Source organism: Euwallacea fornicatus, chromosome 13 (genome assembly GCF_040115645.1).
Source record: "Euwallacea fornicatus isolate EFF26 chromosome 13, ASM4011564v1, whole genome shotgun sequence".
Taxonomy (NCBI): Eukaryota; Metazoa; Arthropoda; class Insecta; order Coleoptera; family Curculionidae; genus Euwallacea; species Euwallacea fornicatus.
Genome location: NC_089553.1, coordinates 2,111,798 through 2,139,267, shown reverse-complemented (window position 1 = coordinate 2,139,267; position 27,470 = coordinate 2,111,798). Strand labels below are relative to the sequence as shown.

At 37.7% G+C, this 27,470-nt stretch overlaps 1 protein-coding gene across 6 annotated transcripts; it reads left to right on the top strand.

The window, feature by feature from the left end:
* The first annotated feature begins 178 nt into the window (after positions 1–178).
* Positions 179–27,284, top strand: LOC136342803 (uncharacterized). 6 transcript variants are annotated; one of them, XM_066288966.1, is made up of 20 exons: positions 179–329; positions 1,029–1,166; positions 14,912–16,906; positions 17,683–17,844; positions 18,109–18,459; positions 18,515–18,703; positions 19,829–19,975; positions 20,042–20,329; positions 22,680–23,114; positions 23,183–23,284; positions 23,546–23,668; positions 23,728–24,027; positions 24,081–24,422; positions 24,472–24,558; positions 24,605–24,961; positions 25,023–25,316; positions 25,375–25,535; positions 25,837–26,107; positions 26,167–26,311; positions 26,563–27,284. In XM_066288966.1, exons 2-19 carry the CDS (start codon positions 1,098–1,100, stop codon positions 26,287–26,289), a joined length of 5,796 nt encoding a protein of 1,931 aa, XP_066145063.1. In that variant the 5' UTR covers positions 179–329; positions 1,029–1,097; the 3' UTR covers positions 26,290–26,311; positions 26,563–27,284. The 6 variants fall into 6 exon arrangements, with proteins under 6 accessions (XP_066145063.1, XP_066145062.1, XP_066145061.1 ...); XM_066288965.1 differs by having other exon boundaries at positions 20,042–20,905; XM_066288964.1 differs by having other exon boundaries at positions 20,042–21,448.
* The last annotated feature ends 186 nt before the right edge of the window (positions 27,285–27,470 follow it).

The window sequence follows — 27,470 nt, the reverse complement described above, 5'->3', positions numbered from 1 at the left end:
GAATTTTTCTTCACGTATTCCCATAAAGTGCCAAGCAGTCGATGAGAATTGCTGCTGTAGCTTAGAAAAATTGTTTAGGTAGCGCCCCTCTCAAGTGAGAGGGAAACCAATGAGTCTTTGGATTTTAGTCGATTTTATGAAATTTTTAATTGAAATACATAACCGCCGCTAACTGTCACAGTTATATCTGATTAGTTGCGATCGTGTCATACCGGGTGTTCGCACGTTTACGGTTCATTTTCGGAATTTGGTTCATATACCGGGTGATTTGAAGACGTTAGGGATAATCAGAAGAGTGGAGTTTATTGCAGACGGGGAGAAAAGAAATGGTAAGATTGAAAGAGAAGGTTAATACGAAGAAATCTTTTACTAAACTAGAGTTTGGCAACCAGGAAAGGGAATAAAGTTGTCACTTTATATGGTTGAAATGGATTTTGTATAGTTAAGGCATAATATTCCGCCTTTCCAAAGTAACCTAAATCCAGTTTTCGCTTATTATGCGTTCGTATTAATACCGGTTTGCATACAGATAAAAAAGCGATTTGGCATTTTCGCTTTAATACAGTAAGTATCGCAAGAACCATGTTATTCCTTCTCACCTACATATGTTGCAACTCACTTTCGGACATACCGTGATCTACTTCTGGAGATATCAATCAGTGGTACCCAAAATTCAGATGCATCTGACGAGGCCCTTATCAGCAGCCCTTAGAATAAATGGACTCGGGACAAATCGACTGCGATGATAAAAACGCTGTTAAGAGAGTTATGTAAATGATTAAACATGGTTACATAAGAATTTCCGTGTGTGTGCATTTAATGAGGTGTGCAAGAAAATGCGTGCTAATACCGACAAATTAAGGCAAAAACTGGCTTCAGATAAACGTTTTTGGGTTAAATTTAATGGAAAATTGCGTACTTGCTTATGTGATATCTAATTGGGTTTCTTGATGGTAAAGTGGTGAAAATTCGACTGTAATTATTTTGCTATGTAACACTACTCATCAGACATTTGGGTTCCTTTGCAGGGTTTCGTTTGCAGTTACATAGATCTTCGGGTTCGCTGATCTTTTCATGAGCGCCTCTCCATCCTGAAAATGAAATTGATCCTGTGTTTCGTCCTTTTCCTGTGTTGGGTGGAGATCAACGGGCAAAGGAGCAGGACTGTAAGTAATTTTCTTGTTTAGTATACATTTGAACTTGGATTCGTATGTAAATTTGCCGGTCTTATAACAACGAACATGGGAAGACTGGTTAAGTAATTCGCGCCCATGTGTAGGATATTGCCATTGTATTCAAATGTGCGTGATTGAACTAATCTCTTTTGGCATTTAAGAGTTTAAATTGACTATGTAACAAGATTATTTTTGATAGTAAAGTCCCCTCTCGCGTTCATGATGGAAAATGCCACATAAATCCAAGTTAAATTAAGTAACACATGCGCTTTCGAGAAAGCAAGATGAGACGACTAAAATTGATTGATTAATTGAGGATTGGACGGGCTTAATAAAACATCCACCTCAGACGTTTCATCAGCAAATCACTGGTTTAAGAGCATTGTGCAAGAAGCGTGAGTCGTATTTTAAGCGTGAGTAGGCTATTGCGGCACTTTATTATTATTATTTTACTTATGAGATTTTCATTATGAATGACTGGAGGAAGGTGGTCAATAATATAATGACTCAGTATAATAGATAGCTAAAATTTATTCTTCATACTTTTAAATTGACGTTCGTTTCACCCACTTACTTGCACAACAGATGGGCGACATTTATATATAGCGCTGGAAAAAGTATTGCAACACGTTTATAACTTCCATAAACCTGATATTAAAAAAAAAATTCTTAAACAACCATAATTTTATTTAAAAAAAAGCATTTAATGCATTATTTTCAATTTTCATATTTTTCATTCTTATCGAGTTACTCCTACGAACTTTTTAGTTTTTAATGGGAAGGTGTCCAGTGTAGTATATAAATGAATATCATTCAATAAGGGACGCACAGGTATACTCAGAACTAAAATTGGATCTACAGTTTCCTTAAAAATAAAACAAAAAACAACAGTCCATATACTAGAAATATTAGAAGTTTTAAGTGAAAAACTGACAATAAAATGTAGAAATTCTAAATCGTCTTCAACGTACACAACTTTTAGATAGAAAATATTTTGTTTTTTATATAATTCATTAGTATTTGGGTCCAGTTGTTACACATCTATCTCAGTTAGAATATAAAAATTATGGACCGTTTATTTGAGAAATAATCAATTGAAATTTTAATCTTTTTGCGGGGTGGAGATCGCAAAAGAATTTATGAGGAGGTGTGCCTCACATTTAATGAGAAATATGCAGATCGACCTATTGATAGAAGTGTAATTTGCCGGATTAATAACATTTTTCAATAATCTGAAAGTGCGAGAGCTGCTCCAAAATGTGGAAAACTTCGAAACAACTACCGGCGATAAGGCACTAGACATTTTTTTATCTGTTGATTAAAACCTCATATAGTCTACCAGCAAACTTGTTGATGGATTTGGTGTATCTACAAAAACAGTATGCAATTTTTTAAAACCAGGAAAATTGCATCTACATATATATTTTTTTATCCGAGAGTTGTCGTCTGAAAATTTTGGCCGCAGGATGGAATTTTGTGAATCGATTCAAGAAAAAGCATTCAGCATCAAAGATTCTTTTCAAAAATTTAATTTTAGACAACGCAACATTTTTCTCAAATGTATTTGTATATTTATCGACACAATTGTCGCTACTGGCTTACAGACAATCCTCATTGGATGCAAACTTTGCATATACATCTGCAACAACACACTCCACGGAGGGGCATAATCGGTCACCAATTCATCGGTGTATTTTTGATAGATGGAACCTTAAACAAAGCATCATGTTTGTACTTATTGCCAAACAAAATGGTTCCATTAATCGCTGCAATTTCTCCTGGAGGAAATGAGAAACAAATCGACAATAATATTTGGTTCCAACAAGGTGATTCACCAGCACATTGTGCTATGATGGTGAGAGAGTGTCTCGATGAAATTTTCCGGATGAGACGAATCGGTAAAAGAGACGCAATAGAATGGCCGCCACCATCTCCAGATCTTATGCCCCTTGATTTTTTTGTGGAGTCCCTTAAAAGTTTCCGTTTGCAGAAAAAATTAGATGATTTACGGCTTAGCTCTCAAACAGAATTAGTATTGATACCAAAAGCAACAATGGATAATTGCATAAGATAGATAATAAGAGAGCTCGAGGAGCGATCGAATCATTGTCCAGTTGTTACTGAAGTCTAATTTGAGCGTTTATTGTAGAACTTTCAATTTTGCTTGGTGTAATAATTTCTAAATGAGTTATTTTTTTTTCTAACAATTCAACATTTTAAAGAATATTGTAGATGCAATTTTAGTTCTGAGTGTACCGTTCTATCCCTTATTGAAGCATCTTTTATTTGATATACTACAATGGTACCTTCCCATTTGAAAAGAAAAATTTACTACGGGGAGCTGCATAAGGGTGAAAAATTTGAATATCGAAAAATAATGCATTAAATGCTTTTTTTTCAATGAAATTATACGTGTTTAAGCATTTTTTTAATATCGTGTTTACGAAAGTCATGAATGCGTTGCAATACTTATTACCAACGCCGTAGATATTAAGAAATCAAGGTACTATTGCATCTCCGGATGGCTTTTCACCTACAGTGCAGATACATGCAAATTTCGTATAAATTTGCTTAATGAAGAAGCTGCAACATATCAGCAAACGGTTATTAGAGCTTTTCAAGAAGAAAGTTATTTCCACTTGAGTCTTCGTTTAGAACTAGTATTGAAGAATTTCTTATTGGTATAAGTACATATGGTGTTTGTTGTGTTAACGAATTCGCATTGATAGGAAGACCTACTACAAATTTAATTTCGATCGTAAATGCGTGTACCTGGGTCTTGAGGGGGGGCAAAAGTGCCCTTATCTACACGGTGATGTATTAACGGTGGGGCAGTCGAAACCTGGAGATAATACACTTCAAATGGCGACGATTGGACGAAATATGCCTTATTCGAAACTTAATAGTTTCGGACATATACAGGCTGTTGTGTTATTAAATTAGTTGTTAAATAATGTTAATTCGATTTTTCTCAAAAACGGATGGAGATGTCGAAACGAAAGAATTCATAATTAATGAAAAAAATATTGCTCTTTCAGATTTGGAATTAAATTTCATGTTAGACATACAGGGTAAAAAGTTATTAAGTATATCTTCTGTAAAGTTAACCGTAAGCGGCGCCCTCTATTTGCAATGCGAAAATTGTAAACGATATTTTATTCGTCACCTGAAAAAACCTAACTACGGTTTTTCAAGTATCTAACCTTGATATTTACTGAACAATGGCAAAAAAATGAATTAAAATTTTAACTTTCATTGCTCTGTGTATATCCGAAACCATTAGCTTCCTGGTAAGACATATTTTCTTCAATCATAACCATTTGACGTGTAACATATCTAGCTTTCGATTGTCTCATCGTCAATTAATCATCCTGTATACATTGTGCGGTCCGTTACGTTTCGTCTAAGTCGAATCACAAAATTCCCATAGAATCGCGGGGGCCGAAAAGTCTCTTGGAAAGCAATTTCCTGACTTCATTGGTCGCCCTAAGTATTACACGCATTCATAAATGCTGGACATTTCATCAGCATGTATCCAGAAACTGGACATTAAACCAACACGTGTTCATCAGACGTTTCGTCATCTTCAAGCCATCCTCCGCATTGATTTTGATATCGTTGGAGGTGATTGGTTTGGCAAAATAATTTTTTTAATCAACTTCAAAACCTTAATTTTATTTTTTATTAAGTATTTAAGCTCCCCTTACTTTAAGTTTAATTAAATCGGTCACTCTTATTATGTTTTAGACGTGTCTGAATATTTAGAAAGATCTCTAAATGTGTGTTGAATTATAATCCATTCCTATACAGGGTGTATTAAATTTTCTTGTTAAGCTTTAAAACTAGTTGGCTACCATGCTCATATTCTTTTTTTTGCGAGAGAAGAAGCCTCGCTGGTAAGGTTTCTAATTCAGTTATGTGATGTCTAGCCTTCGGGCCGTTAATGTTAAGCTAGGCAGAAACACCTCTCCATGATCACTCCCAGTGACAAGATCATCACGCTTCTGGAGATCCCCACGATCGGTTCAGCCTGGTAGGGCACTGTTCCAAAGCATTGTCTGACCAAAAAGTCTGCTTCTCTATTACCCCGAAACCTCATATTTTCCTCCACATGTAGTTTTCGGATGTTTTCGATACCCGGAATCCCCTGTTGCCAGATGAATTTTCCTGGTTTCATTGGAGAGAATTTCAAAACTGATTTTACACTGTTTTTCCAGTTTTTGACTATAGGCTGGACTATAGGACCTATATATCTGATGGACCATTAAGAGTACGGACTAGAATTTGTTGATGTGCAATATAAGTCGGTTTTGAATAATAACTATTCATAAATCGCATCAAACCATCATTATACAGTATGTCCCCAGATGGGATTGCCAAGAGGAGGAAATTTCTCTCCAGGGGAACATTTTTGCTTGTTGCAAAACGGTTGATTCAGTTCTCATCGTTTTAATTTTTTTTCTTTAGTGAGAAATTTCGAAAAAACTTCCGCTTAGTTGAAAATTTTTTTGATCCCCAAAAATCATTTCTCGCTTTCGTGGCAACTAGAATCTAGATTTTTATTTATTAAACTTTTATTACAATGGTTCAACAAAAAGGGAAACTACAAATGAAAATTTCGTTTATTGAAATCAAATCATAGATAATCAATATTTTGGTCGAGACATTGTATTCCCTAATAAAGGCACGTTTTCCACCAATGGTACCGTTTCATCTCAATATGTAAGATACTGGATCCATCCCAATCCCGATTTCCGAATCGCCCCTAATGGGTAATATTTTGCTATAGTGAATGAATGGTGTCCAGTTTCTCACCATGGTATAATTGGGCCATTTTTTTAAATTCGGGTAATCAGCACATGCATTTAAATATGTTACAGTATTTTTTAAAGAAAAAGTTGGACGATCTGCCGATTAATTATCGCGCAAAGTGTTACTTTCAATAAGATGGTTGTCCTACCTATTAAATGGGATTATTAGTGGAATGATTGAATCGGAAAATTGAAGAGGATTGGTCCAGTCGAAATGGTCTTCTGTTATGGCTATCTGGGAGTCCTGATGTGACTGTGGCAGACTTTTACCTTTGGGGCAGTTAAAAATGGTTTATACGAATGATCTTTTTCCGAATGTAGGAAATTTGAAGATCAGAGATGCTGTGGCATCTTTACGGCTCGAAGAGAACCGAAGAACTTACAGTGAATTGAGTCGAAGACTTGAGCGGCCCGTTTAAGAGGATGATGAATGCATCGGGTTAAATTTGTATTTGCAATTTCCTCTTTTTTCTTGAATAAAAACTTAATAAATAAAAGTCTAGATTATGGTGGTTGTCGTGAAAACGACAACAGACCTTTGGGACCTTCAAATATTTTCAACTAAATGTACCTATTTTTCGATATTTCTCTGTAACGAAGAGGAAAATTGAAACGTTGAGAGCTGATTTAACCGCTGTGGAACAAACAAAAGATTTCAAGAAGGATACATTTTTCTCGTAAAATGAAAAATAAGGAACTCTCTTCCCTTAGCCACCCTATCCGGGAACGTGCTAGAGTGTGGAACACTCAAAAGTACCTAAATCGAGGCCACTTTTGGAGCGAAATGCGGGAGCACCGAATTGCGTTCCAATACCATAATTTCCATCATCTTTCCCAAAGATAATGAATGCTCTCCTCATTGTAAAGGAGGCACTAAAAGTATTCAACGAGCGGCAAAAACCCCATTTTCAAATCGGCATCTGCAATCTCCGAGTTGACCAACATAGTTAAACTTACGGAACCCACCCACAAAACCAAATGTATATAACCCAGTCCTTACACAACCAACTAAATATTCAAAGTAAGAACTACAGTTTGGTCTACGAGCAAAAAACAATGTCCGAAGGCAAAATAGGAAAGACGTAAGAAAATGAAAGGCCGTTCGAGCGTTTACCGGTGCTCCACATACTTCAAGAAACCGAATCGAACAGTTCGGCCTTGTCCAATTGCGCAGAATCGACTTATTGATTCCCATTACGACTTAACAATTAGTTCATCTATAGCACTGAAGGGTTTCAATCAATCATCCTTGTGTATGAATGTGAGCAAGTGACCTTTCCGTCCAAAAAATGCTCTTTGCTGTGTCCCGAAATATGATTTTAACCAGTTTTTTCTTGTCGCACTTTCGAAACCGCCTTGGTGGTAAAGAGTTATCAGTGAAAAAAATCTTTTTTCATGCTCAACTGATTCAGCAGGGTTAAGTCGTTGCTAAATAGGTTTAAATATTTATGAATTGCACCGGCAGTAACTAATATAATAATTATGGTTATGCAGTCTTTGTTACTTTCAACGTTGTTGTCCGTGTATCAAGAAATAGCTTGACAGCTTCGAAACGAGCAGAAATTGGTTAATTGGATGCGATAATTTGACCGAGGCAATTACAAGTTTATTATTTTCTTAGGCAACTTGTGCTGCAAAGCTCCGTCTTATTGCACGCAACTTTGAAGCTTTTAACATAGCTACACGCAAAATCTCGAACCGGCTTTAACTCCCCGTAATAACGGTTTCTAAAACAAATTTTAATATTCCGAACCACTTACATGTATAATATTAATGGCTGCCATTAACCATTTAGTAAGTCATTATTGCTCAACCAGGAACGAATCTCTATTTTTTGTCTAAAATTAACGTAAGATTCGCCTCAGTTATTCAAATTTAAACCACATTTATGTGCATAATAAAAAAGTGAAATTTGACCAAAAAAAATTATGGATTTAGGGTGCATTTAGTGATACTGCGAAAGTGGCTCATTACGCAACTTGGTCGATTCTTATCTGCGGAAACGTTTAAAGATTCCATTGGATATGGACTTTAATGTTATGTTTATGAATATATATCATGTGAATGTTGTTTAGATTTACTGCCCGTTTTGCATGGTAATTTTGCAGTTATATTGTGGACATCTTGATTGTACGTGAATATCCTGTAAAGATAAACGTAACATTCTTCCCTTAATACGCATCTTGTACGTAAAAACCCATCCCTTTAGCGTGTTATCAGCGACTATTACGGCACGAAAACTGACAAATTAACGGTGAACTGTTTTTTCTTGGGAGTAATATAATGCGATTTTAACGCATGATTACTCTGTGGTCATCGTACCAATATTATCGGCAGATTTCTTAAAAAATTCCAAGAATTTGTGAAGATATTAAGTCTATATGGGATCCAAATGAGTATGATATAGTAATTTTATCACATTTTTTAGACGGTTTTTGTGATTTATTGGTGTCTTTAAATATCATTAAAAAAAGAATAAGCAAATTAAGCAAACGCCACTGGCAAGATATCGAGGTTCCATTTTGTACCCACTGCATATATAATCAAATCACGTTATGCATAAAAATAAAAATAAAAAATTTAAGATAATAACATTGCAGAATATTAATATGTAAAACAACAAGTCATAACAATAATGTAATGAGTTTCGTACAGGTTAGTTCAGGTATACTTAAATATACTACAGGTACTTTCAAAAATATTAAAAGAAAAAAGGGCAATTATTAACATCATAACAATATAAGTACTGTTTACTTACAATACGGTGGTAACTATAATAGAAATTACCAATGTTGACTCAGGAGTTAGTAATCAATAACTAGTTATTGACTCAATAATCGTAATCGTTACAGCCGTGGTCAGATTTTGAATTTAAATGTTTAAATGTGGAAAATAATTTGGGAAAATTCTCTAAGCACTGCTGAAAGTTGCAGGGCTCATGTATAGTTTGATATGCATGGTCATCGAACAGAAATTTGACCCTCCTTGAACTTGAAAAATAGGGGCTTTTCGGAAATCTCTCAAAATAGGTTAAAGCAGTTTTTGAAGAGGACGGATTGTCATAAAAACTTTCTTTAAAAGCTACTTTAAACGGTGTGATACGATTCAAAATCCATCGATTCGTTTTTGAAAGAAATAGGTATAAATTTCGTAAAAAAATGCAACGCAAACTTAGTTATTCTATATAGGACGTCAACAATGAAGAAAATTCGTTTGTTGACAAAAAATTGGTTTGCATTTGATTTTGTACTCACAAAGGACTTTTGGTTAAAATAAATAAATAAATAAATAAATAAATAAATAAATAAATAAATAAATAAATAAATAAATAAATAAATAAATAAATAAATAAATAAATAAATAAATAAATAAATATGTAGTTCGTTATTCAGGTTCGTTCTATAAAATTAATTGTATATCTGTTTAGACTTTCTTTCGATGCCCTCACCCTGTTGATATTATACCTCTTAATACATTTGAGTGTAGGCAGCAGCTAAAAGGTGAGGCTCCAGTGTGATAACGTATAATTATTCAAGATATTGTTTGAGCATAGGACAATACGTATTCAAGGACTTCTTCTCTTCGTTCTTGGGTTAATCCGCAACCTTTACATCGATAATCTAATAAATTAGCTCTACAGCGCAATTTCAATTTCGACCCTCATCATCGGGATCTCGGAAATTATAGGATATACGAAGGAGTTTGAACGGGGGCAGAATGGCGATTGACCCAACGCCGTTTTCAAAATTTGAATTTTCCGAGCGCCTCTGAAGATAGCCGACGAAAAACTACAAATTCGTTTTTACTTTTTTTAGCAACTTATTTTATGTCGCAAAATCCACTACGGCGCCCATAAGAAAAAATAAAGTTAACGATGATAGCCCAAGGACGAAACGTCGGATGGGAAATTTGAAAACGTCACCGTGTAGCTGAGGAAAGGTGGCAATGAAAATGTACTTGTTGTTTCGAACTTCCCTGTCAAATAACTCTAAAAAAACGAAAACAAAATCTCAAATTTTTAGCCCTCTTCGGCCGCGTTAGGGAGTACTCAAAAAATTGAAGTTTTGAATACGGCAAGCGCTAAACTGCGCAGTGTTGCCCCCACCTAAACTTCTTCGTATCCTCTTTAGTTTCCGAGATCCCAATGGTGAGGGTTGAATTGGAAATGCCCTATAGAGTGTGCTGGAACTATTGCCATTTTAGGTATGTATTTACGTATAAATGTCCAAATTAACGGAATGTCTATTATCATTGAAGGAATCTAAAAGGTGAATCAAGATTTCAGTGCATTCACTATGATCAAAGCTATGTATAAATACTAATTTCAATTTTTGAAACTAATCGAGGATTTTAGATCGTTTAAAACAATTTAAAAAAAAATTTCCACTGGAGACATGTCTCAGCTTGCAGAGACGTGCTTATGCAGGGTGATTTATTGGGAATGGGACATAGTAAAACCCGAGATAGGGATATCAAAATATGACGATTGGACCCAACATACTTTATAGCTTTATTACGTGTATCAGAAGTGCAGGATGCTAAAGTTTGAAATTTTATTTTAAAATTCCTTAATACTTTTTTGTGTTTTGATAGAATGAAACTGGCCCCCTCTAGGAGCTACGTAAAAATTGGATCAAATTTCTTACTTGGCATCTTAGAAAACCGAATTATACCAATTTTGGTGTTGACGCCATGAAAACCCAAAGAGTTAATCAGGAATTTCAAAATAAAATTTCAGTGTTTAACGCCTTGCAATTTTGAAACACGCAATATCGGCAAAAGGCGTATTTCGGTGTTTCCTATCTCGGGTTTTGCCATGTCCCATTTCCAATGAATCGCCCTGTATGCACTCTAAGACTTAAGCTGAAAAAAAAACGTATGAGTATGGAACATAAGATCATTAGGCACGATTCAATCCAACGTAATCATGCAAATACTGGTTCAGATCGATTGAAATATGGACTTTTCATCATTACATATTTATTCGACCAAATTATACGTTAAGAAAGCTTGCAGAAGACTGGAGGAGCACGCCTATAAAACTAGAAATCGTGGCGATTTTAACGTGCCTTTCTCAAGACTGATATTCGGTCATCATACTCCGGAGGTCTTCAGCAGAAGTTACATCGATAAATTGCACAGATTCTCAACGGGATTTCCGGATTATTAAATCGATGATACAGTAAAAGAATTCCATGCTAGAACAGTTTTTAGAACGGAAAATGCTCTATGTTGAAAACTTGCAAAGATAAGTTAGATGACGAAAGTTAACAGAAAAAAATATTTTATTTAAAATTCCTTGCGGAAGCGAGAATTTCTACGTTTGGAGAAACTTTTAGGTGCTTAAGAAGATGGTTGAAGAATAAAAATAGAGAATTTTGTGAGTCGAATTTCTCTAACTCGATTAAATCCACGTCGACTCCGTCGAGGAGCATGCTGTCTACATTTCATTTTATTGCTCTTCAATACGTTTTTTCGTGTATGCACAAATCTACGAGTATTTTTAATGAAAAAAATTACTAATGCAAAAATCTCGTCCATGCTGAAACATGAGAGCACATTCCTCATCTGTCTCCTCTAGATGGACGATGATTTACATTTCTGATTCATCATTAAACTATTGTTTTATTCGATATTCTCATGTAGTAAATCTATCAGCGATTGGAAATAATTGTGTACGTATGATAAATATCATGTTAATCCTTGCTCCACATGTCTCTAGTTACCGTACGATTTGATACGGTTGGAATTTCTCCAATGAGGTGAAAGTTATTTCGCAATTTTACTGCCCAAGTCACATATTTTGATCAGTTTTAATTATTAATCTACTTCTGATGGAAATATTGGTCTTTGACTACCTTTCACACACATTCACACATACACAATGGAATATTATGTTACCAATCGACCTTCGTTGTAGGTTGTTTTTCTGTTGCTGAATAAATATAATTCCACTAGGTAAAACGTTATCTAGCTTAAGTCTATGCAAGGTGGAAAATCAGTACTACCACATAACCATTATTAATTGGAATAATTTGCCTGTTTTTGCCAATTGTACCGTGACTTCATAAATGCTTTCCTGAAATTCTATTGTTGCTGATAGGCTAAGCTTAAGTACCTATACAATATAACAATTTCCAATAAACATTCGTTGAAATTGACAGTTTTCTAAAAAAGCCTAATTGCCATGTGTCCCATTCGAAAGCTTGTGTTGAAAGGAAAAAGATCCGCTTCTATGGACACAATATTTTTTACAAATTATTACTGCTTCAGTGATAATAATAGAGCAGGTCCCCTTTGAGGTTCAACGCTTGAATAACCCACATTCCCACCAACTTCTTTTAAAAGCAATTTGGCAATATTCATCATCTACTGAGTGTAACAGAAAAAACCTGCCCCTTGCAACCATAATATTATTACACAGAACAAGCGGCCTCAATTGTTCTTTATTTCGATGGTTTCATCAAGGCTGACCAGTGTCCTTTATTAGCCATATTAATTAAGCTTAAGGAAATGACATTTACATCGATCTGGAGCTGTTTAAACAAAAAAAAATTGCCTAATTTCCTCTACAGGGCGATTCAAGGGCAAGGGACAACCGAAAGCTGGAGATGTTATTCATCGACTGGTCACACACACAAAAAGATATTTTATTCATCTCCTGAAAAAACTTAACTCTACGGTTTTTCTAGTGCCTCATCTTGATGCTTGCAAAATAAGGGCAAAGAAATGAACTAAAATTATACGGAAACTACCGATTTTTTAAAAAGGCGTATTTTTTCCAATCGCCACCATTTGACCTGTAGCATCTTCCCATTGTTAATGAATCACCCTGTATAACAATCGCAAATTTCCATTGTCGCAGGGATTTACACGGTACCAAGACAGTGAATTAAAATCCATTCAGACTGCAAAATTACTACAGCTGGCTATTAAATTATTTAATACTGCTTTTTCTAAGAGAGATAGTAAGAAACCAAATTCTGACGGCGGTTTAGTTCCTGTAGAATTACATGATACAAGGAATTTGCGAAGGCACCAGAGCACGGATAATTGTTAAAGCAGCTGAGTTAGTTCGTTTGTTGGTTTAACACGCACTAATTGAAAAAAAATCAATTGACAAGAACCACTAGTATTTATTCATAGTTGAGGTAAATGGAATTGGTTCTCAAGCGCATTAACTTCAAGTATAGTGATTGAAAACTGCAAATTTTTGCTGATAATTGTAGATTTTACAGTTTCAAGATAGAGAGATTTGAATAAACGACGCGTGTAAGTCTGGTTGCCTACACGAAGCCCGGCTATAGCCATGAGGGAGAAAATTTACAAGGACAATTATGATTTAACAATGTCTTTGGAAGAGAATGGGTTGTACTTTCTAGTGAGTTCTCAATAAGATTGTCAAATAAATTTGTTTTCACTTGTGCAATACGTGTCTTTGTTAACAGTTCCTCCTAGTGCTTACAGAGGCGCCATCTGGAATTCATATGAATACTAAGAAGACAATGGGAGAAAATGTCGATTTTGAAGAGAGAGGATAATTAATTTTTTTCATTAAGTATTAAGGGACTTTTCCAAATATTAGAAATTTCCATAGTTAGTTAATTTATTTTTGAATTGATAATGGCAAGCAAGGGTTAGTTAAATTACGAATGAATTTAAATTACTAAAATGATGAAAGTAATTAAAATTATTTTTTAACATTTCGCCCCACTGTATTATTTACTTCGCTGAAAATTACAAAATTTTTGAGGAAGTTTCCTTTAAAAAAGTCGGGTCTCTCATCTTTTTCGAAGGTTTGAAAACTGAAATATTGTACATATGCCGGGGATTTATTAGTTCTTAAGACTAGAAATGTAAAATTTGTATTAGCAATAAGGTAGAGAAGCAGGCTGACAGGTTTATCGTGAAGATAAAGCACTGTCGAACGAGGTCACTATTACCGACGTAATTAAGGGCCATGTGTGGAATTTTGGTTCGTGAGAAAACGAGGACCAGCAGGTACCATTCCCTTGAGCCGAGAGGACCACGGGGAATGGGAGAAGTGAAGAAAGCAGAAAAAAGAAACAAGGGCAAAGTAGCGGTCGGGTAGTATTGAATTTGTCAGCCTTGCCTTACTATTATTTAACATGATAAAACATTAAAATTATTGATAGAGTAAATTCCTAACGTTATCCCGACATATACATAATCTAATCCAAGAATATTTGTCATTCTTGAACTTTCACAGTCTTCAAATTTGGGTCAAAATTCTTGCCTTGGACCGCATTATTTTCCTTTCAAAAAGTGCAGAACTTAGTTCACAATTTCATTCAAAACTATCCTTTCAATTCTTGAAATCAGAGGAAAGAGTTGGATAAGAATTTTTTTTGGAATTTGAGAATTCTGAAGGTAAAGGTTCAAAAAATGAGGAGGTCTCTTAAGTCAAATTACGATGGAAACTCTTCATTTTTTGGTGGACTGAATTTAGGATAAAAGTTTTGAGCAAACTTTGCTTGTCACGAAAGTGCTGTCCTAATTTTTAACATTGCAGGGCCTATAGGTAAAAGCCTCTTAAAGGAGACTGTTAGTTATCAGCGAATAGATAAGTTTTTTTGCAGAGGTACACGTCCCTGCATTCTTCCATATGAAAGACAGTGTCCCGATTAATGAAGAGAAAACCCTAATAACCTACAATCAAATTTAACAATGGAATTATAGTTTATATCTCATAATCAATACCTACCTATATGTTTACACTATTTAAACACTTTATAAATCACTCACAATGAGGTCAAGGCAAGCCAATACGTTCATTTTAGCCGATTTAAACGTTCTCATTCGGTTACGATATTATGTGGTAAATATGTGCCAACTGGGGAGCTAATTGCGGTTTCCGTTAACAAAAGAATAATTATTGAAACAAACATTTCTGACTTGTTTTAGAACCAAGATGCATCCAAAGAAGCTCAAGCGCCCACGCGAAGTAGGGGAAAGTCCAGGTTTTCGACCACTGAAGAATTTGCTCAGTTATCTGAGGAACCTGTTAGAACCACATCAAATAGAAGAGCCTCCACTAGAACGAGAATACATTCAAATAACCCTAAAGCGGCTGCTGATAGACGGTCTCGACCTACTGAAGCTCCTAAAACTTATTCAGTAGAAGAAATTAATAACGACTCTCCTATAGACTCGTTTGTTAGGCGGAGCAAACCTAGAGTGCTTTCTGAAAGCAGATTTGAAGTCTCCTCATCTAGACCTCAGACATTCGAAGCCTCCAGTCCTTTAGTTGAAGTAGAGGAGATTGGGTTCGGAAGTACTGCTAGGGCAATACTACAATCCCGAGGGGAAACTCCTCCTCCAAAGACCACTACTCCAGTTGTAGATGAACAGTATTTGCTTACCAACTTTGGCAGCACTATAAGATCATTAGCTGCAGCATCCAGAAACGCTCAGTCAGGATTTTTAAGCCAACGACCTAGTCTTATACGGTCAGAAGCTCCAATTTTGAATGCAGAAGACATTCCGTCCCGCAGAAACTCTATTAGAGCTGAACCTTTACCTTCATTAAGAGGCTCCGAAGTCACTCCAGCTCCAGTAAGATCGAGGAGTAGGACCTCACGTCCTAAACCTGAAACTCCAATCACAGAGAGACCTATTGTTGAGGAATATGTACCCGTAGAAACTGAAGAACCGGTGATTGTGGAAGGCTTGGATGTGGCTACAGAAGCTGATTTTGGAGACATTGTTTTACCATTGGAAGAAGAGGTAAAAACCGTACCCCCTCCCCCTTCTACCACTACAACAAAGAGGCCTGGAAGAAGAAATGGCTCAAGATCTAGGGTTTTTGAGGAAGTTGATAATGGGGCGACTGCAAGGTCGAGATCGCGCACTAGACCTAGTGAAGTTACCAGACAGAGAGCTGCTCCTAGAAGAAAAGTGGATGATACATTGGGGGCTGAAAGCACTTATCGAGGACCTTCAGTGTTCACTGCAAATGAGCAAAACTCCAAACCTCGCCCTGGCAGGAAAATTGATAGTAAATTTGAAAGGGTACCTGTGAGCATTAGTGACGTCACTACTCCTAGAAGTATCAGACAAGGAGTAAGAAGATCTGAGACAACTACTACTCCTTCTTCTATTACCCCTAGTATTAGTAGGATGGTTAGAGGGCGTGGTAATATAAGAAGTAGGGTTGTCAAACCTGTTGCTGCTGAACCAAGTGCAATTCCTCCTAGACGAAATGAGAGTGCTAGGAGAGCTTCCGTTGGTTCTAATTCAAACCGAAAAGAGAGTTCTACAACTCAAGCGTCATCTAGGAGGAGGGGTGGTAGGTTTCAAGTACCTGAGTCTACCACTCAAACAGAGCATTCCACGGCTAGAACAAGTAGGAGTAGCCAGAGGTTTCGGAGTAGGCAACCAGACATGCCTCCTAACATAGATGAATCAAAATTGGAAGTTTTACCATTATTTGAAAGAGAATCTAAGACTCTGGTCTCATCTCCGGTCATTAGACCAAAATCAAAACCTTCCATAAATCGTAGAAGTGGGATTGATCACATGCATGTAAGTGCAACCGAAAACGATGTAAAGTTTGTTGAGAAACCCACCACCAATGGAGCCACTAGAGTCAGTGTTACAAAAACTGAGAGTGTGCAAAGCAGTACTATCAGTACTCCCCTAGCATCTTCAACTTCACTTCCAGTTGTAAAGGAATCTGTAATTGCTGAAGTGAATCAAGTGATATCGAAGAGTACCATAACGAGAAGGAAAAAAGTGCCCAAAGCTAAGGCTGCCGAAATCCTGTCTAGGGGTACCAAGAAGGCAGAAATTAAACTCACAGATGTAGGAAAAAAGAAGAAAAGTTCTGAAGAGGAAATCGGCGAAGACGATAATTACCCGGCTCCATTTAAAGCTTTGATTCAGTCGAAGAAAAGCAAGGTAAGTAACAATAGCTTCTAATAGTCCTTGAACCCGCCTAGAGAATCGACCTGGTGATCTCGTCTTCTCAGTGGTCCCTCGGTCACGGTCTTGGGAACCTGCAGCAACGAAAGTTTGATGTTACGTAACTGAACAATTCATGTTCCATTAACGATCCGACTTTCTCGTTGCGATTCGATAAGGAAAATGTTTTGTGAACGGGTATACGGTTTTTCTCGGCTTTCGTTACGCCATTTTCTCAATTTTTTCCTCGAATATTTGCCATCTTTTAAACCCAGTCGGGGGCAGAATTTGGAAATATTTAATTTGCAATTTAAATCGGTTAGGAGACCACCGTTGAAATATATATTGTAATTCGTCAATTGAAATGCAATTTTGACTATTGTGGGATGAGTGTTGAATCAAATTCAAGCTGTTGCTTAAGAACTAACAGATAATTTATCATATAGTATCGTGGTATGGACGTGAATCATATGCATCCTAGAGAATCTTCGACCAGGAGTATTAATTAGGAGCGCATTCCGCTAGATGGTGCTCATACGGTTGTTCAGAGTGACTTTTTTAATAGACACTTGATAGGTGGCGCCATAAAAATTGACTTTCGCCTTTAGATCAAGAAAATTTTCCGCAAGCGAAGTAAGCTACAAATCTTTGATAGTTCATACGAAATTTTAAGATTTTCTTAGTAAATTTAAAATAAATCGCAAAGAAAAACATGAATTTCTTCCAGTCAGTATTTCTAATAAAAAATAAGGTTAGCCTTCAATTTCTTGTAGGAAGAACCAAAGTCAGGGTCATTTACAAGCACGACTAGCACTACTGCATCTACTACGAAAGCAATCGTGACTTCCAGTACGGCTTCACCTAGAACATCGTCCTTCTCAGCTCGTGCCATCACGACGTTATCTTCAAGAAAACCTAAGAAGCTCAATGGGGCCGTAAGTTGTCTCATTGATAAGAGCCAAGTCTGTACCTGTGACATTTAAAGTTCCGTACTAAAATGCACTTTCTCTTTCCTCCAGTCAATTAAAAATATGCAGGCAGGGGTCAACCTGTATCAATTAAGCCACCGTTTTTATTCTTATTTTGTACACTTTTTGTTACGAAACTCGTTTTCTTTGCTTGATGGCTAAACCCAGGAATGTTGCACTGCAATGAGACAGAATTATTAATATTCTCATAACTGTTCACTACGTATGTAGATCATTGAAACCGACAACGAGCTAGATTCTAAATCGACCACGACAACCCGACCAATAAGACCGAAGTTTTCGGAGAAGCCAAAAATTGGAAGACAAAAGGATAAATTGATGCTGAAACCTTCCATTGTGAGGCCAAGTTTGGAGAAATTGAAAACTACTGCTACTCCAAGGAAAATTTACACCACCAGAGAGTATACTGACCACCACGCTAAAAGGAAAGCTCTCAGGTCCACTGCTTCACCCCCGTCAACCACCCCTCTCAGTTCCGTTAATGAGGCCAAGTTCTCTGCCAAATTCATGGAAAAGGAGACGAGTGAAGCCAAAAAGAGCAAATTAGACGTGCTCAGTCAGGTAGTCACTGGTGTTTAAATCATTATTTTGCGGTGGTCAGAAGGGCGTTTTTCAGGACACGAAATCTGCATTTATCAAAAAACCCACCGGTAACTTCAGCAGGTACAGCTCCAGATACCGCAGCGATGCTTCTACTAGAAGTACCGTGCTGAAAGCCACCACACAAGCCCCATTTTACATTCCCACCATACCCACCCCTGCGTACGTACCCACAGTGCCCACCATCACCCCACCTACACCACCGGTAAGTCACTCGACAATATGAGTATTCATGGGTATGATTAAGAGGATAAAATAGTACGCCTGGGATAGTAATTTTTGTCATTTTGTGAAGGAGAGACAGACGATAAGGTCGGATCTCAGACCGCTTGACTACACCTGGTATTAAGTGAGTGAAGTGAGGACACATTATACACAACACCGCTGCTTATTATTTAGATTTAGATTGTGCACTATATTAGTTGTTCGCCAGCTGTGTGGAACTTCATGTAAAGGTCCAAAACCTTTGACACAACCCGCAATAGGATATGAAGATTGTACAGGAAATCATTCAGCTCACAATTTATTACACAAAGTCATCCTTAAAAGACTGAATATTTAACTTGGTCATGAATTATTTCAACTGGGGTTTTGGATTTACCACATTCACAACATTAACACTTAGATTTTAATCTAAACTGGTGCTGGATTTCATTCTTTCCTATAGTTTAGAGTAGAATCATTGTCGCCAATTAACACCTATAGTGGATTCGGAATTTGGATCGATTGTACAGGGTGTTCCACCAGGGATGCCGTTAATTTATTATGGAAGGAAACATTTTTTAACTTTTTAGCAAAAGTTTCCTATACTAGATCTATGAGATTCTCAGTGGGACACCAGTGTACTTACCCGCATATGATCATCTTTTAATATTTTTAGGTGTACTATTTTATTTTCTTAATAAAGGAATTTCAAGAGTAATGGAGTTTTTTTTTGTTTGCAAAACTTGCATGGGTTTTAGATTTAGCACAATTTCGCACCATTAAGGTGGTGGTTGACTAACATTAGAACGTTATAAGGTGTACTATCTTATTCTCTCATACAATGGATTTATTGAAGTTCCTTATTGAATTTAACAATAGTTTAAACCGGGATTAAACAGCTTTTCAGGACTAATTGCTGCCGCCTCTAATCTCCCCTGCTCCTTCTTTCTTTGAAATAATATTGGGTAGTTGCACAATTTTCTTGCACTTTATCTAACCATGTTTAATAATCTACAACAATTAAACACTTTCGCAACCGGTTTACGTTTGTTAAGTTCGACAAGGGGCCTTTTTGATCTCCACTAAGACAACCCCACTGATTAGTTTTTCTGACTGACACTTTCAGGTCGAAGACGGGATTGAAGCAGTAAAAGACCGCGACTTGGGGGTGGAAGTTATCAGTTTCGATGATCCTGTTAACACCATTCCATCGGCCGACTTGGTTAATGGAGAATTTCTGACTACGGACAGAAATCTTAAAATGTCCCCAACGGTAATTAAAGAGAGAGAGGAAAGAAATTTAAATACATAGAAGAGAGGTAATTCTTTTTGTTTAAAGGTCAAGGATGGCATGACTGAGAAACCCGTGTCTATAATCGAGAGGATCATTAACTCAATCACGATGATTTCGACTACTGCAGCCCCTTCTTCGGCTGCAATTCCCGTGACTACTGAAGCCAACGGCAACTCGGCCATTTTGAAGTTGGCTTCGAAAAAACCGACTGCCAGCAACGACAAGACTAAACCTGACGTTCGTACTAACATAATCGAGACTATAACCAGCGAAAAACCGACTACGATTATCGAGAAAATCCGAAGTTCCTTGTCTGCTATCCAAACGAACGAAGTAGGTACAGATCTCGAACCTTCTTCCACCACTCCGCTGTCCATTGTCACTACTAAATATTCGGCAAAATTTAGGGGTGGTTCTGTAGGTACTGCTGAGCTTCCTGCACCACTGCCTTTAAGCACTTCTGTAAATCCTTTGAGCGTATTAGATCAAATCGGCGAAAATCAGGTGATTGAACAAAAAACTATCGGAAAGTTGCTGGACATTCTTAACGGATTGGTGTCCCCACCACCCTCCAGTGAAACCCCGGACAATTTAGTAGTGGTCACCCCCAAGTCTTTTACCAACGGGGGTTTCGTGTCTACCACGTTTTCTCCGCAAGAGCCCATCGAGGCAATCACTATTAGTGATCCGATATTGGCGGGCGTTACTACTCCTGTATATATTTCTTCGAGTGTAAATACAGCTGTCACAACGGACGTGCCAAGCACCACACTTCTTTCTGAAGCTGAAACACTTACCAGCACTGAATCTATCACCACCACAACGGAATTACCTAGTACCACTATGCAAGAATCTTCCACAGATGAGTCTTCATCCACACAAACCACACTTTTGAACATTCCATTTCAAGTGAGTCCCGGCAGTGTATCTATTTTTTCTGCTAACGACTTATTGTCTAATTCCGTAACTCCCGATCATAACACTGTTACTATAGCGAGTAGAGTAGGATTTGATAACACTGTGCTAACTTCTACTGATGAGTCTACGACTACCACTGACACTAGCACAGTGTCTGCGGAGGCCACTACAACTGTGTTAACCACTACTACTGTGTTAACTTCCACTGATGTGTTAACCTCTACAGTGCCTACCAGCACTTCATCTTCTAACATCTCTAATTCGTCCTCGAGGGCTGGTAGAGTCCTGTCTGAGAACGTGGGAGTACCGATAGACGACAATAGCATAGAGGGCTCCACGCCCTCCACGACGACTTCTACCACTCCTGACTACTTCATTTTTGCCGTTCTTAACAATAATACAGTTTTGCGCAAACGCCCTCCGGCCGTGCCTAATAAAGAGGTCCCGTTCATCGTAGTGGGACTGTTCCCGAATAACACCGTTGTAAGGAGGTTCCCCAACGGAACCATTGTTCCTATGGACCCCATTATAAAGGTTAGAGGCTTTGATATCAGGCCCAATCCCCCACCATTGGTAGAAATAACAAGTAACCAAGTAACAGATACCGCCAATGGATTGGCTCCCCCGGACAGTAATTCAATTACGGTATTCACTCCTTGTGTTGTAGAGGACTAGAGGTGTCGGGAAAATGCTCTTAAAAGAAATTCTGGATATTCATTCATTCAATATCCAGGATTTTAGGTTTCATTTAAGGCTGAAATTTCACTAAAGCACTCGGATTTTCGTTGTTTTAAGTAGGATTTTGCCAGGTTTGCACGCTTTTCTCCACAGTTTGTGTCTCTGTATTTTGTGATTAATTAGTGTTTAAATTATTAAGGTCTACTTGTGTCGCATGATTGTGGCTTTATCTGCCTACGTTGCTCAAAATTTAATAGAGTCCGAGTGTGTATGGAAAGCTGCATGTGCAGTGAAATAGGGAAATGATTGGATTTGTAGAGGATAAAATTTTATGTTTGAGAACTCGGTTGTTGTCGCTACAGGGAAACTGAAAAAAAAATTATACCGTTATCGATACAAATGCAGGCACAATTCTTTATTTTAAAAGATTCATCTGCGCTACTTTTGAGAACATCTCCTAACATTATCGAATTTGGGACACTCTATACGCGGAATCATAATAATTAGTTGGCTCTTATATTGCCAGAAACTGCATTAACTGGCCATTTATTAACCAGTAATTTTTTAATTCAAGCTTGAGGCGTAGAATTGGGCTATATTGAAAGTTGCCTATAACAATGTAGAACCCGCATTATAATTCCGATGTGGATATTGTATCGAAAATGATTTCTAACGCAGTAGCGACATCTCTCAGAGCATTGTTTAATCTATTAGATCGCAATGCCACTCATAGATGCGGCAGCTTTCGACTTCAGGAAATTACTGATACCAGAGAATTGTTTCTCCACCATATTGAACAGAAAACATGAAATTTGTGCCATTTATTGATGAAAAATTTTCTTCAATGACAAAATAGGCTTTTTTTGACATTCTCACTTGCAATTAGTACGTTACTTTCTTATATAAAATCTTCTACTCTATACAAATCGTGACGTTTTCCCTATTTCTCTCATTTCGCTCTCATCTTCTCATCTGCCGCTTTTATTGGTAGTTCGGCTCATCGCTTCATCATTCGGTACAACTGTCGAGGCTGTACTTCATCATCCTAGTCTCAAGCACAATTTCACCCTTCCTGTATTTATTTTAGGTTGAGTCGAATAAAATGGCTCGGGTACTACAGACCGAGCGACGTTACACATCCACACCTAGGGTTGTAATTACTAGTACCACTTCTAGTCCGCCGTCTAGCATGATTATGACTAGTACCCCTAGCACTACTATCCCTCTTAGTACTACTATGCAAACTTCTAGCACTGAGAATGTAGTCGAAATCATAGCGGTACCCGGCGAGACGAGAATTAGTAAATCACAAACGACGAGTGCTAATATCGAAACTAGCACGGTACCGCTGAGTAGCACGGAAGATAGCACTCTGCTAGTATCTTCCAGCACGATTTCGCAAAGCACTGAAACCATACCACCTTCTTTAGGGGAAATTTTGAACGGACGGACTGTCGAGGCTCTAAATATGTTGATTAAGCCTCAGCCGACTCCTAATTTTAAGACTCTAGAAGTCAATCAGGTGAGCATTAGAAGTGTCTTTAGAGGTGCTTGTGGCTTATTGCAACCATCATCATCTTTTTTTGGCAGTATAATGAGGTTTTGAATATACAAGACTTGTTAAGTCGAGTCAATGGGGATGTGGTGTATCGCTGGAAGCCGGTCACCAAAACTGAGTATAAAAGCATTAAGGCAAGTCGTGTAGACAGCAATAGTTGTTTTGGTAGATCTAATCCGACTAACAGACCAACTGACTGATGACTTCATATTGGAACTCACATTATCATTTTTATTAACATCAACTCATTTCTTAGCTCCCAATAAGGCGACTGAAGACACTGTTTTCCTTTAATGTAAATACATAGTCTTGTACTCACAGCACGCAGCATCGCATGTTCTTTCTTTTCCCTTTATAATTTTTAGGCATCACAGAAATCATTTACTTGTTTTTAGAACTCTATAGTTAATAGTAGCACTGATTCGACTACTACTACCAGAAAAGAAACACACATCTTTACTTCTCCTCTTTCAACTACCACTGAGATGAATCCTACTCAATCGACTACTTCTGAGGCGGTAAGTTGCTATGCAGTGCACTTCAATTACAGCTGAAAGTTAAACTAATCTTCTTATAGTTTTTGTCAACAACAACCCTGTCCCCTAGAACTACGACCAAAATACCAAGCACAACCACTGCAAAGAGAATTGAAAGTACCACTACCGTCGCTTCAACCACTCTCCCACCAAGAACTACCACTACCACGGAGGTGCCTACATTTACTCCTGCTTCAATATTCCCGACCATTTTGACTACTTTATTTCCAAACTTTCTCAAAGTGACGACACCTGAAAGCAAGATTTACAGCACTAGCGGACCCGAATTTTCTAATACCATTGGAAATCGATTCGAAGAGTTAACGGCTGCTGGTACCACTGTAAGTGGTAAAAGGGCAATTCTGGTGAATTACTGATATCTCTTATTCAATAGGCGCGACCTACAATTGTGCTATCGCAAACTCCAACATCACAAAGAATTTCGACAACAACGCCTAGAACTACAACCACAATTTTTACAACTACTAGCGAACCTAGTACCACAACCACCACCACTACTACTACGACTCCTAAATCCACAATCAGGAGGACCACTCAGGCAGCTAAACTGGCCCCGACCAGCAAAGAAGAGACGGATAAGATTTTTGATCAGTTGAAAAAAAGCGGCAAATTTAATAGTTTGAATGAGGAGCAACGCAGGAATTTACAGGAAATTGAGAAGATTGAGCAGGAACAAGCTGAGCTGTTAAAGCAGATTAATTTGCTCACAAAAATGGTAAGTCATATTTATTCTTGGAGTATGGTTGGTTAATGAATATGTTTAGTTTGGAGGGGCGAATGCGAGAGCTCCAAATTTGCCTCCAATAGCAAATCCTCTCGCTGGAGGGACTGCAAATAATCTGGCCAATAGAGTAAGTAGTAATTTAAGAGCTAATTTGGTTAAACTTAAATCTGAAGATCATTGCAATGGCCGTTGAACGAGACAAGTCTCATGCGACTGAAACCACCGCCCCTCCAATCACAACAACACAGAGGACTACCACACAAAAAACAACCACAGAAAGGCCTACAAGCAAACGTCCCAATTCGATTCAGGACAAGCTACCTGTGACGGATTTAGAGGACAGCACGAAGAAGACTACTCCCTCCTTGGAGGACGTCCTGAGGCAATATAACCTGAACGGACTGACCACCAACACCCCCCTTACTTCCACTTACGGGAAAACTGACGAGGCAGTTTTGGCAGCTATTTTGAAGGAACACGGGATTGGGCCTACTACTCCAAAAGTTCTTGGGGAGAAAGTTAAAGAGGCCGTAAGTATAGCCATTGTTTCCATTATAATCTCGAGATGGCTAATCTCGAATTATTTTAAAGGGGATATTCGAAGAGGTTCCAGTAACGAAGAAACCGAAACCCAAATCTAGGGCTGTTGGTACTACCGCAAGACCCATCGGGGGTAGGTTGATGCAGGGGCTTAATTGGCTGCTAGATATCTTGGACCCTCCTACCACGAAAAAGCCAATTTCAGTTCGAAAAAACAGAGCTAAAGCACCTTCAAAGGAAATCGGGGCTGACGAGGAATTACTGACCAATCAACCCACTCGGATTACGCCCATGGTGACGGCAGCTCCGGTCACTAAGCCTAGTTTATCACAAGAAGAGATACAGGTATCTTAGGCCCTTCGACTAAGAACTTGAAGACGGTGATAACTGAATTTATTAACAGGTGTTAATCAAGCAATTAGAGGCTGTTCAGAATAATCCTAATGCGGCTGATCAACTAGATTTTTCCAAAATAACGAGTTTACATAATCTGATAAATGTGAATGAGGGGGTTCAAGTTACACATGCAGGGCAGCACGGTGCTACCTCAAGAGCCACACCTAGGTATGTGGTATACGGACATGTAGTTTATTTTTGGGACAGGTGTACTCTACACTAAATAAGATTTTTATGGTCTTAAAAAGAGCTTTTTTGTAATAGAATGTTGTTACCCATACGTCCACCAGCTATTTCTTTCTCACTCAGGACTTGTGCTAATAATAACTCTTTTTATGATCACGTTAATTATGGCCTCATCACATTAAACAATTGCATTTTGGTTAAATAACCACCATATTGTTAAGAATAGCAATTTGATATGTTTGAAAAAAACTTTATTTAAATCGCTAATTTCGCCAATACTTAGGCCCCAAAGAACCACAACACTCAGCCCTATCGTGGCTGAAATCCCGATAAGACCGCGCTTTTCCACGGTGTCCACTGTCAGCGTCAGCAACAGTATTGATGACCTGGAACTGGATGTGACCACACCTAGGCCGCGCCCTTTGCCGCCAGTTAGTTTAAACCCGATCCCTGGAATCGACGACCAGGGCGACTCAATGGTCAGGAGCAATTTGCTGACCGCAGCTGTCAATGTTACCAGAGCTATATCTAGTTTCCTGGGATCTGCCATACAAGTAAGTGTTGGAGAGTTTCCTCTAAATTTTTCAGGTTTGAAGTTGGAGTGGATTTGTAGGACGCCGCTCAGCAAGTTAGAAGCGTATTTTATACCGGTACCTCTGGTGTGTTGAGCAGTCTTTCCTCAGGTTCTGGGGTGCCCAGTATTGCGGGTGCCAGCAGCAGTTCTAGTGTTAACTGATTTTAAAATTTTCCCCATGATGGTAAAGAGCTAGATCACATTGAGCTTTTCAGAACTTTCTTCTTCTATTTCATGCTTCGTTATCTTCCTAGTTTATACTTAACTAATACTGAAGGGGGTTGAAAATATTTTTTCCCCTCATATTATAACCCTTTTTAACTTTCGTTTCAAATCTGACTTACGGCTCAGAAGCTCTGTTTCTTCTTTATAGTCTAACTAAATAATTTGCAAGAGTTTTTCTTTGAAATATTAACGAACGATTGAATTTTTTAGAGTGCCAGAGTGGGAATTAGGTCTCTAATTGGCTCAGGATCGAGAACAATGGGCAATTTCTCACAAGCATCTAGCGCTGCAGCTGGCTGATTCTAAGAACATTTGTCTTTATTTATGTTTTTTGGTCTATTCAATCTTATCTCACATTGTACAAAAAAGAAAACTGGGGTACTTTTCCATCACAGCCGATGTATGCGTTGGAGGATGTATGCTTTAGTTATTAGGAGGAACGTATGAATTTTACGGTTCAGATAAAACGATCGTCATTCTATACTTTTATTAGGGATTTTTTTATTGGAAAATTCGATTAACGATTTGTTAAGGTCTGAACAATCGTTTTGTTCCCTTAACAATACATTTCGACACATAGGATTATGCCGCTGATGTTGATGGATATTGTGTTAAATCGGGGGGATTGCGAAGTTTTGAATTGTTATATATTATATTATGCAGTCCTATCAATGTATTTATAGTAAATTATTGTCGCTATTCACTCGTAGGCTTCATATAGCTTGATCTGTGCCTATAAACTTATCGTACCTATAGGTGAAGTCCTATCTTGTCTTGTTTATGCAGTTCTGTATATAACCGCACACTATTTTCTATTACTTTCTATTTAAAACTTAATTTTTTACTTCTGATTTTATGTAAATTATTATGATTATCTTAGCTACTTGTAAAAATGTAAGGTCATATGTTAATTGTAAATATAGCAGATGTGATTAAAATGCTTGTTTTACTCAACAAGGAAAAGAAGGCATCCTTTATCAGTCCAATTCAAACCATTTAATTGTTAGTGTATTGTATTGGAACTGATCGGTTGCGAATACATTTGAGGTCTTAGTTGACTTCAAAAGTAAAAATCCATAGGTGTGAGGTCTGTGTTTCGCGGGGCCCGCAAGGAAACG

Excerpts from the sequence above, each read along its gene's own strand:
- LOC136342803 (XM_066288961.1), top strand. The coding sequence starts at position 1,098 with ATGAAATTGATCCTGTGTTTCGTCCTTTTCCTGTGTTGGGTGGAGATC. Across the intron at positions 16,907-17,682 it reads TTCAGTCGAAGAAAAGCAAG|GAAGAACCAAAGTCAGGGTC; the intron begins GTAAGTAACAAT and ends AATTTCTTGTAG. Across the intron at positions 18,460-18,514 it reads AATTAGACGTGCTCAGTCAG|GACACGAAATCTGCATTTAT; the intron begins GTAGTCACTGGT and ends GGCGTTTTTCAG.